Raw genomic sequence first — 20087 nt, forward strand, 5'->3', positions numbered from 1 at the left:
ACAAAACCCCATCCCCCACACACTCACCCTGACCCACACACAAAACCCCATCCCCCACACACTCACCCTGACCCACACACAAAACCCCATCCCCCACACACTCACGCTGACACACACACACAACCCCATCCCCCACACACTCACCCTGACACACACACACACAATTCCAACCCCCACACACTCACCCTGACCCACACACAACCTCATCCCCCACAAACTCCACGACCCACACACACAACCCCATCCCCCACACACTCACCCTCACCCACACACACAACTCCATCACCCACCAACTCCCCTACCCACACACACAACCCCATCCCCCACACACTACCCTACCCACTCACACAATCCCATCCCCCACACACTCACCCTGACCCACACACACAAGCCCATCCCCCACACACTCACCCGGACCCACACACACAACCCTATCCCCCACACACTCCCCTACCCACACACACAACCCCATTCCCCCAAACACACCATGACCCACACACACAACCCCATCCCCCAACACACTCACCCTGACCCACACACATACAACCCCATCCCCCACACACTCACCCTGACCCACACACACAACCCCATCCCCAACACACTCCCCTACTCACACACACAACCCCATCCCCCACACACTCCCCTACCCACACACACAGCCCCATCCCCCAACACACTCCCCTACCCACTTATACAACCCCATCCCCCACACACTCCCCTACTCACTCCCACAACCCCATCCCCCATACAATCACCCTGACCCACACACACAACCCCATCCCCCACACACTTGCCGACACACTCCCACAACCCCATCCCCCAAAACACTCACCCTGACCCACACACACAACCCCATCCCCCACAAACTCACCCTGACCCACACACACAACCCCATCCCCCACACACTAACCCTGACCCACACACACAATCCCATCCCCCATACACTCACCCTGACCCACACACACCACCCCACCCCCCACACACTCCCCTACCCACACACACAACCCCATCCCCCACACACTCCACTACCCACACACACAACCCCATCCCCCCACACACACCATGACCCACACACACATCCCTATCCCCCAACACACTCACCCTGACCCACACACACCACCCCATCCCCAACACACTCACCCTGACCCACACACACCACCCCATCCCCCACACACTCACTATGACACACATACACAACCCCATCCCCAACACACTCCCCTACCCACACACACAACCCCATACCCCACACACTCACCCTGACACACACACACAACCCCATCCCCAACACACTCACCCTGACCCACACACACCACCCCATCCCCCACACACTCACTATGACACACATACACAACCCCATCCCCAACACACTCCCCTACCCACACACACAATCCCATACCCCACACACTCACCCTGACACACACACACAGCCCCATCCCCCACACACTCACCCTGACCCACACACACAATCCCATCCCCCACACACTCACCCTGACCCACACACACAACCCCACCCCCCACACACTCACCCTGACCCACTCACACAACCCCATCCCTCACACACTCCGCTACTCACACACACAACCCCATCCCCCACACACTCACCTTGACCCACACACAGAACCACATCCCCCACACACTCACCCTGACCCACACACACAACCCCATCCCCCACACACTCACTCTGACCCACACACACAACCCCATCCCCCACACATTCACCCTGACCCACACACACAACCCCATCCCCCACACACTCACCCTGACCCACACACACAACCCCATCCCCCACACATTCACCCTGACCCACACACACAACCCCATCCCCCACACACTCACCCCGACCCACACACACAACCCCATCTGCCACACACTCACCCTGACACACACACACAACCCCATCCCCAACACACTCCGCTACTCACACACACAACCCAACCCCCACACACTCACCCTGACACACATACACAACCCCATCCCCAACACACTCCCATACCCACACACACAACCCCATCCCCCAACACACTCCCCTACCCACTATTACAACCCCATCCCCCAACACTCACCCTGACACACACATACAACCCCATCCCCAACACACTTCCCTACCCACTCACACAACCCCATCCCCCACACACTCCCCGACCCACACACACAACCCCATCCCCCACACACTCACCCTGACCCACACACACAACCCCATCCCCCATCACACTCCCCTACCCACACACACAACCGCATCCCCCACACACTCCCCCACCGACTCACACAACCCCACCCCCCACACACTCACCCTGACCCACACACACAACCCTATCCCCCACTGACACACCATGACCCACACACCCAACCCCATCCCCCACAAACTCACCCTGACCCACACACACAACCCCTATCCCCCACAAACTCACCCTGACCCACACACAACCCCATCCCCCAAACACTCACCCTGACCCACACACACAAACCCATCCCCCACACACTCCCCTACCCACACACACAACCCCATACCCCACACACTCACCCTGACACACACACACAACCCCATCCCCCACACACTTACCCTGACCCACACACACAACCACATCCCCCACACACTCCCCTACCCTCCACACACAACCCCATCCCCCACACACTCACCTACCCAGACACACAACCACATCCCCCACACACTCACCCTGACACACACACACAACCCCATCCCCCCACACTCCCCTACCCACACACACAACCCCATCCCCCACACACTCACCCTGACCCACACACACAACCCCATCCCCCACACACTCACCCTGACCCACACACACAACCCCATCCCCCACACACTAACCCAGACCCACACACACATCCCCATCCCCCACACACTCACCCTGACCCACACACACAACCCCATCCCCCACACACTAACCCAGACCCACACACACAACCCCATCCCCCACACACTCACCCTGACCCAAACACACAACCCCATCCCCCACACACTCACCCTGACCCACACACACAACCCCATCCCCCACTCACTCCCCTAACCACACACACACCCTGACCCACACACACAACCCCATCCCCCACACACTCCCCTACCCACACACACAACCCCATCCCCCACACACTACGCTACCCAAACACACAACCCCATCCCCCACACACTCACCCTGACCCACACACACAACCCCATCCCCCACACACTCACCCTGACCCACACACACAACCCCAGCCCCCACACACTCCCCGACCCACACACACAACCCCATCCCCCACACTACCCTACCCACTCACACAACCCCATCCCCCACACACTCCTCTACCCACTCACACAGCACCATCCCCCACACACTCACCCTGACCCACACACACAAGCCCATCCCCCACACACTCACCCTGACCCACACACACAACCCCATCCCCCATACGCACACCATGACCCACACACACAACCCCATCCCCCAACACACTGACCCTGACCCACACACACATCCCCATCCCCCACACACTCACCCTGACCCACACACACAACCCCATCCCCCACACACTCACCCTGACCCACAGACACAACCCCATCCCCAACACACTCCCCTACCCACTCACACAAACCCATCCCCCACACACTCACCCTCACACACACACACAACCCTATCCCCAACACACTCCCCTACCCACTCAAACAACCCCATCCCCAACACACTCCCCTACCCACCAACACAGCCCCATCCCCCAACACACTCCCCTACCTACAAATACAACACCATCCCCCACACACTCACCCGGACACACACATACAACCCCATCCCCAACACACTCCCCTACCCACACACACAACCCCATTCCCCACACACTCCCCTACACACTCCCACAACCCCATCCCCCACACACTCACATTTACCCACACACACAACCCCATCCCCCACACACTCACCCTGACCCAAAAACACAACCCTATCCCCCACTGACACACCATGACCCACACACCCAACCCAATCCCCCTGCACACTCACCCTGACCCACACACACAAACCCCTCCCCCACACACTCACCCTGACCCACACACACAAACCCATCCCCCACACACTCACCCTCACACACACACACAACCCTATCCCCAACACACTCCCCTACCCACTCAAACAACCCCATCCCCAACACACTCCCCTACCCACCAACACAGCCCCATCCCCCAACACACTCCCCTACCTACAAATACAACACCATCCCCCACACACTCACCCGGACACACACATACAACCCCATCCCCAACACACTCCCCTACCCACACACACAACCCCATTCCCCACACACTCCCCTACACACTCCCACAACCCCATCCCCCACACACTCACATTTACCCACACACACAACCCCATCCCCCACACACTCACCCTGACCCAAAAACACAACCCTATCCCCCACTGACACACCATGACCCACACACCCAACCCAATCCCCCTGCACACTCACCCTGACCCACACACACAAACCCCTCCCCCACACACTCACCCTGACCCACACACACAACCCCATCACCCATACACTAACCCTGACCCACACACACAATCCCATCCCCCATACACTCACCCTGACCCACACACACCACCCCACCCCCCACACACTCCACTACCCACACACACAAACCTATCCCCCACACACTCCCCTACCCACTCCCACAACCCCATCCCCCACACACTCACCCTGACACACACACACAACTCCAACCCTCACACACTCACCCTGACCCACACACACAACCTCATCCCCCACAAACTCCCCTACCCACACACACAACCCCATCCCCCACACACTCACCCTGACCCACACACACAACCCCATCCCCCACCCACTCCCCTATTCACACACACAACCCCATCCCCCAAACACTACCCTACCCACTCACACAATCCCATCCCCCACACACTCCCCTACCCACACACACAGCCCCATCCCCCACACACTCACCCTGACCCACACACACAACCCCATCCCCCCCACACACACCATGACCTACACACACAACCCCATCCCCCAACACACTCACCCTGACCCACACACATACAACCCCATCCCCCACACACTCACCCTGACCCACTCACACAACCCCATCCCCCACACACTCACGATGACACACACACACAACCCCATCCCCAACACACTCCCCTACCCACACACACAACCCCATCCCCCACACACTCCCCTACCCACACACACAGCCCCATCCCCCAACTCACTCCCCTACCCACTTATACAACCCCATCCCCCACACACTCACCCTGACACACACATACAACCCCATCCCCTACACACTTCCCTACGCACACACACAACCCCATCCCCCACACACTCCCCTACCCACACACAACCCCATCCCCCACACACTCACCCTGACCCACACACACAACCCCATCCCCCACTCACTCCCCTAACCACACACACACCCTGATCCACACACACAACCCCGTCCCCCACACACTCACCCTGACCCACACACACAAACCCATCCCCCACACACTCCCCTACCCACACACACAACCCATTCCCCCACACACTCACCCTGACACACACACACAACCCCATCCCCCACACACTCACCCTGACCCACACACACAATCCCATCCCCCACACACTCACCCTGACCCACACACACAACCCCACCCCCCACACACTCCCCTACCCACTCACACAACCCCATCCCTCACACACTCCGCTACCCACACACACAACCCCATCCCCCACACACTCACCCTGACCCACACAGAGAACCACATCCCCCACACACTCCCCTACCCTCCACACACAAACCCATCCCCCACACACTCACCCTGACCCACACACACAACCCCATCCCCCACACACTCACTCTGACCCACACACACAACCCCATCCCCCACACATTCACCCTGACCCACACACACAACCCCATCCCCCACACACTCACCCTGACCCACACACACAACCCCATCCCCCACACATTCACCCTGACCCACACACACAACCCCATACCCCACACACTCACCCCGACCCACACACACAACCCCATCTGCCACACACTCACCCTGACACACACACACAACCCCATCCCCAACACACTCCGCTACTCACACACACAACCCAACCCCCACACACTCACCCTGACACACATACACAACCCCATCCCCAACACACTCCCATACCCACACACACAACCCCATCCCCCAACACACTCCCCTACCCACTATTACAACCCCATCCCCCAACACTCACCCTGACACACACATACAACCCCATCCCCAACACACTTCCCTACCCACTCACACAACCCCATCCCCAACACACTCCCCGACCCACACACACAACCCCATCCCCCACACACTCACCCTGACCCACACACACAACCCCATCCCCCATCACACTCCCCTACCCACACACACAACCGCATCCCCCACACACTCCCCCACCGACTCACACAACCCCACCCCCCACACACTCACCCTGACCCACACACACAACCCCATCCCCCACACACTCACCCTGACCCACACACACAACCCCATCCCCCACACACTCACCCTGACCCAAAAACACAACCCTATCCCCCACTGACACACCATAACCCACACACCCAACCCCATCCCCCTACACACTCACCCTGACCCACACACACAACCCCTATCCCCCACAAACTCACCCTGACCCACACACAACCCCATCCCCCAAACACTCACCCTGACCCACACACACAAACCCATCCCCCACACACTCCCCTACCCACACACACAACCCCATACCCCACACACTCACCCTGACACACACACACAACCCCATCCCCCACACACTTACCCTGACCCACACACACAACCACATCCCCCACACACTCCCCTACCCTCCACACACAACCCCATCCCCCACACACTCACCTACCCAGACACACAACCACATCCCCCACACACTCACCCTGACACACACACACAACCCCATCCCCCCCACACTCCCCTACCCACACACACAACCCCATCACCCACACACTCACCCTGACCCACACACACAACCCCATCCCCCACACACTCCCCTACCTACACACACAACCCCATCCCCCACACACTCACCCTGACACACACACACAACCCCATCCCCCACACACTTACCCTGACCCACACACACAACCCCATCCCCCACACACTCCCCGACCCACACACACAACCCCATCCCCCACTCACTCACCCTGACACACATACACAATCCCATCCCCCACACACTCCCCTCCCCACTCAGACAACCCCACACCCCACGCAGTCCCCTACCCACACACACAACCCCATCCCCCACTCACTCACCCAGACCCACACACACAACCCCATCCCCCAAACACTCCCCCTGACCCACACACACAACCCCATTCCCCACACACTCACCCTGACCCACACACACAATCCCATCCCCCATACACTCCCCTACCCACACACACAACCCCATCCCCCACACACTCACCCTGACACACACACACAACCCCATCCCCCACACACTCACCCTGACACACACACACAACCCCATCCCCCACTCACTCACCCAGACCCACACACACAACCCCATCCCCCAAACACTCCCCCTGACCCACACACACAACCCCATCCCCCAAACACTCCCCCTGACCCACACACACAACCCCATCCCCCACACACTCACCCTGACCCACACACACCAGCCCACCCCCCACACACTCACCCTGACCCACACACACCACGCCACCCCCCACACACTCCCCTACCCACACACACAACCCCATCCCCCACACACTCCACTACGCACCCACACAAACCCATCCCCCACACACTCCCCTACCCACTCCCACAACCCCATCCCCCACACACTCACCCTGACACACACACACAACCCCAACCCCCACACACTCACCCTGACCCACACACACAACCCCATCCCCCACACACTACGCTACCCACACACACAACCCCATCCCCCACACACTCACCCTGACCCACACACACAACCCCATCCCCCACACACTCCCCTACCCACACACACAACCCCATCCCCCACACACTCCCCTAGTCACACACACAGCCCCATCCCCCACACACTCCCCGGCCCACACACACAACCCCATCCCCAACACACTCCCCTACCCAACCATACAACCCCATCCCCCACACACTCACCCTGACCCACACACACAACCCCATCCCCCACACACTCCCCTACCCCCACACACTCCCCTACCCACACACACACAACCCCATCCCCCACACATTCACCCTGACCCACACACTCACCCCCATCCCCCAATACACTCACCCTGACACACACACACAACCCCATCCCCCACACACTCACCCTGACCCACACACACAACCCCTTCCCCCACACACTCACCCTGACCCACACACACATGCCCATCCCCCACACACCTACCCTGACCCACACACACAACCCCATCCCCCACCCACTCACCCTGACCCACTCACACAACCCCATACCCCACACACACACCATGACCCACACACACAACCCTATCCTCCACACACTCCCCTACCCACACAGACCAACCCTGCACTCTCCCCCAACACTCTCCCTATGTGCAAACACACCTGCACTCTTCCCCAGTGCACCCGAACCCGAAAGCACTCCTCACACGTCACCCAACCACATTCCCTAACAGATAACCCTCGTCCTGAATGGACACACTTTGGATGTTCCGGGTTCTGAGTGGACACAGTCCGGGTGTCCCGGGTCCTGAGTGGACACACTCCGGGTGTCCCTGATCCTGAGTGGACTCTCTCCGGGTGTCCCTTGTACTGAGTGGACACAATCCGGGTGTCCCAGGTCCTGCGTGGACACACTCCGGTTGTCCCGGATCCTGAGTTGACACACTCCGGGTGTCCCTTGTCCTGAGTGGACACACTCAGGGTGTCGCTTGTCCTGACTGGACACACTCCGGGTGTCCCAGGTCCTGAGTGGACAAACTCCGGGTGTCCCAGGTCCTGAGTGGACGCACTCCGGGTGTCCCTTGTCCTGAGTGGACACACTCCGGGTGTCCCTTGTCCTGAGTGGACACAATACGGGTGTCCCAGGTCCTGAGTGGATACACTCCGCGTGTCCCAGGTCCTGAGTGGACACACTCCGGGTTTCCCAGGTCCTGAGTGGACCCACTCCGGGTGTCCCAGGTCCTGAGTGGACCCACTCCGGGTGTCCCAGGTCCTGAGTGGACACACTCCGGGTGTCCCAGGTCCTGAGTGGACACACTCCGGGTGTCCCAGGTCCTGAGTGGACACACTCCGGGTGTCCCAGGTCCTGAGTGGACACACTCCGGGTGTCCCAGGTCCTGAGTGGACCCACTCCAGGTGTCCCAGGTCCTGAGTGGACACACTCTGGGTGTCCCAGGTCCTGAGTGGAGGCACTCCGGGTGTCCCAGGTCCTGAATGGACACACTCCGGGTGTCGCTTGTCCTGACTGGACACACTCCGGGTGTCCCAGGTCCTGAGTGGACACACTCCGGGTGTCCCTTGTCCTGAGTGGACACACTCCGGGTGTCCCAGGTCCTGAGTGGACCCACTCCAGGTGTCCCAGGTCCTGACTGGACACACTCTGGGTGTCCCAGGTCCTGAGTGGAGGCACTCCGGGTGTCCCAGGTCCTGAGTGGACCCACTCCAGGTGTCCCAGGTCCTGAGTGGACACACTCCGGGTGTCCCAGGTCCTGAGTGGAGGCACTCCGGGTGTCCCAGGTCCTGAGTGGACCCACTCCAGGTGTCCCAGGTCCTGAGTGGACACACTCCGGGTGTCCCAGGTCCTGAGTGGAGGCACTCCGGGTGTCCCAGGTCCTGAGTGGACCCACTCCAGGTGTCCCAGGTCCTGAGTGGAGGCACTCCGGGTGTCCCAGGTCCTGAGTGGACACACTCCGGGTGTCCCAGGTCCTGAGTGGACACACTCTGGGTGTCCCAGGTCCTGAATGGACACACTCCGGGTGTCCCAGGTCCTGAGTGGACACACTCCGGGTGTCCCTTTTCCTGAGTGGACACACTCCGGGTGTCCCAGGTCCTGAGTGGACACACTCCGTGTGTCCCAGGTCCTGGGTGGACACACTCCGGGTGTCCTGGGTCCTGACTGGACACACTCCGGGTGTCCCAGGTCCTGAGTGGACACACTCCGGGTGACCCAGGTCCTGAGTGGAGGCACTCCGGGTGTCCCAGGTCCTGAGTGGACACACTCCGGGTGTCCCTTTTCCTGAGTGGACACACTCCGGGTGTCCCAGGTCCTGAGTGGACACACTCCGGGTGTCCCTTTTCCTGAGTGGACACACTCCGGGTGTCCCAGGTCCTGAGTGGACACACTCCGTGTGTCCCAGGTCCTGGGTGGACACACTCCGGGTGTCCTGGGTCCTGACTGGACACACTCCGGGTGTCCCAGGCCCTGAGTGGACACACTCCGGGTGTCCCTTGTCCTGAGTGGACACACTCCGGGTGTCCCAGGTCCTGAGTGAACACACTCCGGGTGTCCCAGGTCCTGAGTTGACACACTCCGGGTGTCCCAGGCCCTGAGTGGACACACTCCGGGTGTCCCTTGTCCTGAGTGGACACACTCCGGGTGTCCTGGGTCCTGAATGGACAAACTCCGGGTGTCCCAGGTCCTGAATGGACACACTCCGGGTGTCCCAGGTCCTGAATGGACACACTCCGGGTGTCCCAGGTCCTGAATGGACACACTCCGGGTTTCCCGGGTCCTGAATGGACACACTCCGGGTGTCCCAGGTCCTGAGTGGACACACTCCGGGTTTCCCGGGTCCTGAATGGACACACTCCGGGTGTCTCTTGTCCTGAGTGGACACACTCCGGGTGTCTCTTGTCCTGAGTGGACACACTCCGGGTGTCCCAGGTCCTGAGTGGACACACTCCGGGTGTCCCAGGTCCTGAGTGGACACACTCCGGGTGTCCCAGGTCCTGAGTGGACACACTCCGGGTGTCCCAGGTCCTGAATGGACACACTCCGGGTTTCCCGGGTCCTGAATGGACACACTCCGGGTGTCCCAGGTCCTGAGTGGACACACTCCGGGTGTCTCTTGTCCTGAGTGGACACACTCCGGGTGTCCCAGGTCCTGAATGGACACACTCCGGGTGTCCCAGGTCCTGAGTGGACACACTCCGGGTGTCCCAGGTCCTGGGTGGACACACTCCGGGTGTCGCTTGTCCTGAGTGGACACACTCCGGGTGTCCCAGGTCCTGGGTGGACACACTCCGGGTGTCTCTTGTCCTGAGTGGACACACTCCGGGTGTCCTGGGTCCTGAATGGACAAACTCCGGGTGTCCCAGGTCCTGAATGGACACACTCCGGGTGTCCCAGGTCCTGAATGGACACACTCCGGGTGTCCCAGGTCCTGAATGGACACACTCCGGGTTTCCCGGGTCCTGAATGGACACACTCCGGGTGTCCCAGGTCCTGAGTGGACACACTCCGGGTTTCCCGGGTCCTGAATGGACACACTCCGGGTGTCTCTTGTCCTGAGTGGACACACTCCAGGTGTCTCTTGTCCTGAGTGGACACACTCCGGGTGTCCCAGGTCCTGAGTGGACACACTCCGGGTGTCCCAGGTCCTGAGTGGACACACTCCGGGTGTCCCAGGTCCTGAATGGACACACTCCGGGTTTCCCGGGTCCTGAATGGACACACTCCGGGTGTCTCTTGTCCTGAGTGGACACACTCCGGGTGTCCTGGGTCCTGAATGGACACACTCCGGGTGTCCCAGGTCCTGAGTGGACACACTCCGGGTGTCTCTTGTCCTGAGTGGACACACTCCGGGTGTCCCAGGTCCTGAATGGACACACTCCGGGTGTCCCAGGTCCTGAGTGGACACACTCCGGGTGTCCCAGGTCCTGGGTGGACACACTCCGGGTGTCGCTTGTCCTGACTGGACACACTCCGGGTGTCCCAGGTCCTGAGTGGACACACTCCGGGTTTCCCGGGTCCTGAATGGACACACTCCGGGTGTCCCAGGTCCTGAGTGGACACACTCCGGGTGTCTCTTGTCCTGAGTGGACACACTCCGGGTGTCCCAGGTCCTGAATGGACACACTCCGGGTGTCCCAGGTCCTGAGTGGACACACTCCGGGTGTCCCAGGTCCTGGGTGGACACACTCCGGGTGTCGCTTGTCCTGACTGGACACACTCCGGGTGTCGCTTGTCCTGAGTGGACACACTCCGGGTGTCCCAGGTCCTGAGTGGACACACTCCGGGTGTCCCTTGTCCTGAATGGACACACTCCGGGTGACCCAGGTCCTGAGTGGAGGCACTCCGGGTGTCCCAGGTCCTGAGTGGACACACTCCGGGTGTCCCAGGTCCTGAGTGGACACACTCCGGGTGTCGCTTGTCCTGAATGGACACACTCCGGGTGACCCAGGTCCTGAGTGGAGGCACTCCGGGTGTCCCAGGTCCTGAGTGGACACACTCCGGGTGTCCCAGGTCCTGGGTGGACACACTCCGGGTGTCCCAGGTCCTGAGTGGACACACTCCGGGTGTCTCTTGTCCTGAGTGGACACACTCCGGGTGTCCCAGGTCCTGAGTGGACACACTCCGGGTGTCCCAGGTCCTGAATGGACACACTCCGGGTTTCCCGGGTCCTGAGTGGACACACTCCGGGTGTCCCGGGTCCTGAATGGACACACTCCGGGTGTCCCGGGTCCTGAATGGACACACTCCGGGTGTCCCGGGTCCTGAATGGACACACTCCGGGTGTCCCAGGTCCTGAATGGACACACTCCGGGTGTCCCGGGTCCTGAGTGGACACACTCCAGGTGTCCTGGGTCCTGAATGGACACACTCCGGGTGTCCCGGGTCCTGAGTGGACACACTCCGGGTGTCCCGGGTCCTGAATGGACACACTCCGGGTGTCCCGGGTCCTGAATGGACACACTCCGGGTGTCCCTTGTCCTGAATGGACACACTCCGGGTGTCCCAGGTCCTGAATGGACACACTCCGGGTGTCCCGGGTCCTGAGTGGACACACTCCGGGTGTCCCAGGTCCTGAGTGGACACACTCCGGGTGTCCCAGGTCCTGAATGGACACACTCCGGGTTTCCCGGGTCCTGAGTGGACACACTCCGGGTGTCCCGGGTCCTGAATGGACACACTCCGGGTGTCCCGGGTCCTGAATGGACACACTCCGGGTGTCCCGGGTCCTGAATGGACACACTCTGGGTGTCCCAGGTCCTGAATGGACACACTCCGGGTGTCCCGGGTCCTGAATGGACACACTCCGGGTGTCCCAGGTCCTGAATGGACACACTCCGGGTGTCCCGGGTCCTGAATGGACACACTCCGGGTGTCCCAGGTCCTGAATGGACACACTCCGGGTGTCCCGGGTCCTGAGTGGACACACTCCAGGTGTCCTGGGTCCTGAATGGACACACTCCGGGTGTCCCGGGTCCTGAGTGGACACACTCCGGGTGTCCCGGGTCCTGAATGGACACACTCCGGGTGTCCCGGGTCCTGAATGGACACACTCCGGGTGTCCCTTGTCCTGAATGGACACACTCCGGGTGTCCCAGGTCCTGAATGGACACACTCCGGGTGTCCCGGGTCCTGAGTGGACACACTCCGGGTGTCCCAGGTCCTGAATGGACACACTCCGGGTTTCCCGGGTCCTGAGTGGACACACTCCGGGTGTCCCAGGTCCTGAGTGGACACACTCCGGGTGTCTCTTGTCCTGAGTGGACACACTCCGGGTGTCCCAGGTCCTGAGTGGACACACTCCGTGTGTCCCAGGTCCTGAGTGGACACACTCCGGGTGTCATATGTCCTGAGTGGACACACTCCGGGTGTCCCAGGTCCTGAATGGACACACTCCGGGTTTCCCGGGTCCTGAATGGACACACTCCGGGTGACCCAGGTCCTGAGTGGACACACTCCGTGTGTCCCAGGTCCTGAGTGGACACACTCCGGGTGTCATATGTCCTGAGTGGACACACTCCGGGTGTCCCAGGTCCTGAGTGGACACACTCCGGGTGTCCTGGGTCCTGAGTGGACACACTCCGGGTGTCCCTTGTCCTGAGTGGACCCACTCCGGGTGTCCTGGGTCCTGAGTGGACACACTCCGGGTGTCCCTTGTCCTGAGTGGACACACTCCAGGTGTCCCTTGTCCTGAGTGGACACACTCCGGGTGTCCTGGGTCCTGAGTGGACACACTCCGGGTGTCCTGGGTCCTGAGTGGACACACTTCGGGTGTCCCTTGTCCTGACTGGACACACTCCGGGTGTCCTGGGTCCTGAGTGGACACACTCCGGGTGTCCTGGGTCCTGAATGGACACACTCCGGGTGTCCTGGGTCCTGAATGGACACACTCCGGGTGTCCTGGGTCCTGAATGGACACACTCCGGGTGTCCTGGGTCCTGAATGGACACACTCCGGGTGTCCTGGGTCCTGAATGGACACAGTCTGGGTGTCCTGGGTCCTGAATGGACACACTCCGGGTGTCCTGGGTCCTGAATGGACACAGTCTGGGTGAAATTCGGGGATGTGGTGGGCTGAGGTTTTTGTAGATTGATATGGATTCTCTTTACTATTAATGGGAAGTGATTTTCCCAGTGCCGAACACTCCCGGGGCTGCACATCGGTGGGATTGGGAGCAGCCCAATCTGGAATGTCGAGACTGTGAGCTGTCGGAAGCTTGGACTAGGCTGCAGAATTCCTTGGAGAATGCAGTGTGGCCTCTCTGGAGCAGAGTTATGGCAGATACACATTTAGATAGGGTCAGGGCTGATTGTCTTTCAGGGAATAGGGAATCTCTGGAGAAGGAACAGGTGGACAGTGTGAGGAATGTCAATGACTGTGCTGAGGGTTAAAAGGTCAGCCTGGCAGCTTCCCAGCTGTAGTTTACAATCTCTGATCTACAGGTTAGGCTGATCCAGAAAGCACTTTGCAGGATTCTGCAGTGACAGCACAGAATGTGACTATCGACGGTTTTACACCGACATTTAGGTCAAACATTTAATGAAACTTTACTATATGTTGGGTTGAAGATTGCGATTTGTATCTGGGGTGGGGAAAGGCCCAGTCAATTCCCAGCTCATATCGGCTCCGGGACCCTCTCTCTGCACCCAAACAGGAGGCTGGCTCCTTCCTCCTCCCAATGCCCCAAACCCACTCCCCGGCTCCAGGGATACTGTCCACCACTCCCTCCCTCCCCAGAGTACCGACCCTCCGTCCCCCTCACTTCCCGGGCCACTGACCCTCCGTCCCCCTCACTTCCCGGGACACTGACCCTCCCTCACCTCATTCCCCAGGACACACCCTCCCTCCTCCTCATTCCCCGGCACACTGACCCTCCCTCCTCCTCATTCCCCAGGACACACCCTCCCTCCTCCTCATTCCCCGGCACACTGACCCTCCCTCCTCCTCATTCCCCAGGACACACCCTCCCTCCTCCTCATTCCCCGGCACACTGACCCTCCCTCCTCCTCATTCCCCAGGACACACCCTCCCTCCTCCTCATTCCCCGGCACACTGACCCTCTCTCCTCCTCATTCCCCGGGACACTGACCCTCCCTCTTCCTCACTCCCCGGCACACTGACCCTCCCTCCTCCTCATTCCCCGGCACACTGACCCTCTCTCCTCCTCATTCCCCGGGACACTGACCCTCTCTCCTCCTCATTCCCCGGCACACTGACCCTCCCTCCTCCTCACTCCCCGGGACACTGACCCTCCCTCCTCCTCATTCCCCGGCACACTGACCCTCCCTCCTCCTCACTCCCCGGGACACTGACCCTCCCTCCTCCTCACTCCCCGGGACACTGACCCTCCCTCCTCCTCATTCCCCGGCACACTGACCCTCCCTCCTCCTCATTCCCCGGGACACTGACCCTCCCTCCTCCTCACTCCCCGGGACACTGACCCTCCCTCCTCCTCATTCCCTGGGACACTGACCCTCCCTCCTCCTCACTCCCCGGGACACTGACCCTCCCTCCTCCTCATTCCCCGGGACACTGACCCTCCCTCCTCCTCACTCCCCGGGACACTGACCCTCTCTCCTCCTCACTTCCCGACCTGACACTCCCTCCCTCAGATTCTGACCTGTTTTTCTCCCGGGCTCTGGCATGTTGCTCCCGGTGCTGAGACGTTGTTTCAGTCCCGGTGTTGCTGCTCCGTTCAGTCTCTCCTCTGTCCCGGAATAACCTTCAGCTTCTGACTCCTGAACATTTAAAGCCCAGGCTTCCAACGTCACTGCTGTCACCCATCTGGGAGCAAACCAGAGATAATAGCAGAGCAGTAGGCAGAGACTGAGACAGAGAGACACAAACACAAAGACTCCGTGAGAGGTACAGACAGGAATACAGGCAGAGACACAGGTACACAGACACACAGATAGACATACTGGCAGAGACATGCAGACAGGGGTACACAGACAGAGATACAGAGACACAGGTACACAGACACACAGATAGACATACTGGCAGAGACACACAGACAGGGGTACACAGACAGAGATACAGAGACACAGGTGTACAGAGACAGAGGTACAGGCAGAGACACAAAGACAGAGATACAGAGCCACAAAAAACAGAGGTACGCACAGAGAGGTACACAGACAGAGACAGACAGACAGAGATACAGGCGGTGATACACAGAGACACAAAGGAAGAGATACAGGCAGAAGTACAGACAGAGACACAGACAAACACAGACAGTGAATGATAAACATAGTAACTGATAGAAACAATGACACACAAGTTGATACAAGCACAGACACACACACACTGACTGATACACATGCAGACACAGGCACACACCTTCTGGCAGACATATACACACTGTCTGATACACACATTGACTAAGGCACACAAACTGTCGTATACACATACACTGACACACACACTGACAGATACACGCATACACTGACAGATACACACAAGCTGACTGACACATACCGACACACACTGACTGATGCACACAAATTGACTGATACATGCTGACTGATACACACAAATTGACTGATACATGCTGACTGATACACACACTGACAGGCACACACTCTGAATGATACACACACACTGATCGGTACACGCACTGACCAACACACACACTGACTGACAAAATACTGACTGATACACACACACTGAGTACACATGGACTGACTGGCACACACTGACTCATACATACACTGACTGACAGATAGACGCACACCGCCTGCTACACACACTAACTGACACAGACACTGACACACACACATCGACCAACAAACACACTGACTGACACACACACAATGACTGATATACACAGACACTGTCTGATACACGTACTGACTGACACACAGAATGAGGGACACAAACACTGACCGACAAACACACTGACTGACACAGTCACATTGACTGACAGACATACAGACTGACACCTACACATTGACTGACACACACGCTAACTGATACACTCACATTGACTGACACATGCACTGACTGATACATACACACTAACTGAAACCACACTGACTGATAGACACACTGACTGACACACACACACACACTGAATGATACACACAGTAACTGACATACACACTGACCAACAAACACACTGACTGACACACACACATTGACTGACACTCACACTGACTGATACATGCACTGATGACACTCACTGACAGATACACACACTGACTGACACACACACACTGACTGACATACACATCGTGATTGATACATAGATTGACTGATACACACACTGACAGGCAATGCACGACCAACACAGATGTTGACCTATACACACACTGATTGATACACACACTGACTGACACACACACACAGATACACACACTGCCTGATACAAATACACACACTGACTAATACACAAACTGATTGATACACACACTGACAAAGACACACACACTGACTAATATACACACTGATTGACACACACAGATACTGACACAAGCACACTAACAGATACCACACTGACTGATACACTCACTGACTGATACACACACTGACTGATACACACACTGACTGTCACACACTCTGACTAACACAAACACGCACTGACTAGTACACACACTGAATGAGATGCACACACTGACTGACACACACACACACTGACTAACACCACATTGACTGATAAACTCACTGACTGATAGACACACTGACTGACACACACTCTGACTAACACAAGCACACACTGATTAATACACACACTGAACGAGACATACACACTGACTAACAGCACACTGACTGACAAACTCACTAACTGATAGACGCACTGACTGACAGACACAATCTGACTGATACACACACTGAAACACACAAACACTGACTGATACACACTGAACGAAACACACACACAATGACTGACAGAGACACAGAAACACACACATTGACTGACAAACACACACTAAATTGTAAAAATACTGACTGAGATAGAACCACTGGAACACACGCACTGCCTGATACAGACACTGACTGACACACACACCAACTGACATACACACTGGCTGACACACACACACCCACTGCCACACACACCCACTGATACACACACTGACTCATACACACACAGTGACAGACACACACATTCTGACTGATACACAGACACTAACTGATACACACACACATACTGAATCACACAATGACTGGCACACACACTGACTGACCAACACACTGACTGATACCACACTGACTAACAAACACTGACTGACCAACACACTGACTGATACCACACTGACACACACACAAAATAACTGACACACACAGACTGACACACACAAACTGACTGATACACACACAATGACTGAATGACTGACACACACACACTGACTGAATCACACATTGACTGATACAAACACAATGACTGACACACACACACTGACTGATACAAACACAATGACTGACACAGACACTGATTGATACACACACTGACTGATTCACACATTGACTGATACAAACACAATGACTGACACACACACAGTGCCTGATACCACAGTGACCAACACACACACACATTCACTCACAATGACTAATACACACAATGACTGACACACATAGACTGAAACACACACATACAATCACTGACACACGCACAATGACTGATTCACACACAATGACCGATGCACACAGAATTATTGACACAAATGCACTGACTGATACACACACAATGACTGATACACACACAATGACTGACACATACATTGACTGACACATTGACTGACACATGCACACATTTACTGACACATACACAATGGCCGGGATTTTACCCCACCCCAGCGAGCAGGATAGTGGCAGAGTGGGGTGGGTGTAAAATGGAGCGGGAGGCTTCAGGAGGCTTTCCTGACCCACTCCAGCTGCTGCCGCCATGGCTGGGTGGGCGGGGGGGGGGGGGGTGGGGTGGGGGGAAGGGGGGTGGTGTGCAAAAAGCAGCACGCCCACCCCAGGCCAATCAGGGCCCATTATTGGCCACTTAATGGCCACCTAAGCACCCTCGCCTGACTCCATGCAGGTTTTATGTGTGGCAAGCGGGCATCCAGGAGCTGGGAAAAGCCGCGTGGGAAAACCAGGCGACTGCTGATCATCCTGGGTGGGGGTGTCCTGCTCATTGGGCACAGGGTGCCCGATGGAGGGCCGCACCTGCAACACCAACCACATCCTAGACACAACAAGCACCCCTTCCCCCCAACCGACCACACTTGCCTCGCCGGGGCCCGAAGGATTATCCCCGGCGAGGCAATCCAATCTTACCTGTCACCCCGGCTCCCAGGCATCTTCTCTTCATGCTGGGCAGCAGTCCCAGCAATGGCCACCATTCACGGTGATTGACACAGACACACTGACTGATACACACACACTGACTGATACACACACACTGACTGACACACACATTGACCGACACACACATTGACTGACACACAAACACTGACTGACACACAAACACTGACTGACACACACACTGACTGATACACACACACTGACTGATACACAAACACTGACTGACACACAAACACTGACTGACACACACACTGACTGATACACAAACACTGTCTGATACACACACACTGACTGACACACAAGTTGACCGACACACACATTGACTGATACACAAACACTGACTGTCACACACACACTGACTGATACACACACATTGACTG

At 57.9% G+C, this 20087-nt stretch overlaps 1 protein-coding gene across 1 annotated transcript in view; it reads right to left on the bottom strand.

The window, feature by feature from the left end:
- The window catches only part of LOC137377244 (myosin-binding protein C, cardiac-type-like), a 182559-nt gene extending 162814 nt beyond the window's left edge, over window positions 1-19745 (bottom strand). The window contains exons 1-5 of the mRNA XM_068046785.1: window positions 19681-19745; window positions 19414-19569; window positions 16037-16200; window positions 12044-12773; window positions 8637-10417 (exon numbers count right to left, since the gene is read on the bottom strand). Coding sequence (XP_067902886.1) covers window positions 8637-10417; window positions 12044-12773; window positions 16037-16200; window positions 19414-19569; window positions 19681-19745 — 2896 coding nt within the window. The remainder of the gene's footprint in view (window positions 1-8636; window positions 10418-12043; window positions 12774-16036; window positions 16201-19413; window positions 19570-19680) is intronic.
- Between the last annotated feature and the right edge of the window lie 342 nt (window positions 19746-20087).

Source organism: Heterodontus francisci, chromosome 14 (assembly GCF_036365525.1).
Source record: "Heterodontus francisci isolate sHetFra1 chromosome 14, sHetFra1.hap1, whole genome shotgun sequence".
Taxonomy (NCBI): domain Eukaryota; kingdom Metazoa; phylum Chordata; class Chondrichthyes; order Heterodontiformes; family Heterodontidae; genus Heterodontus; species Heterodontus francisci.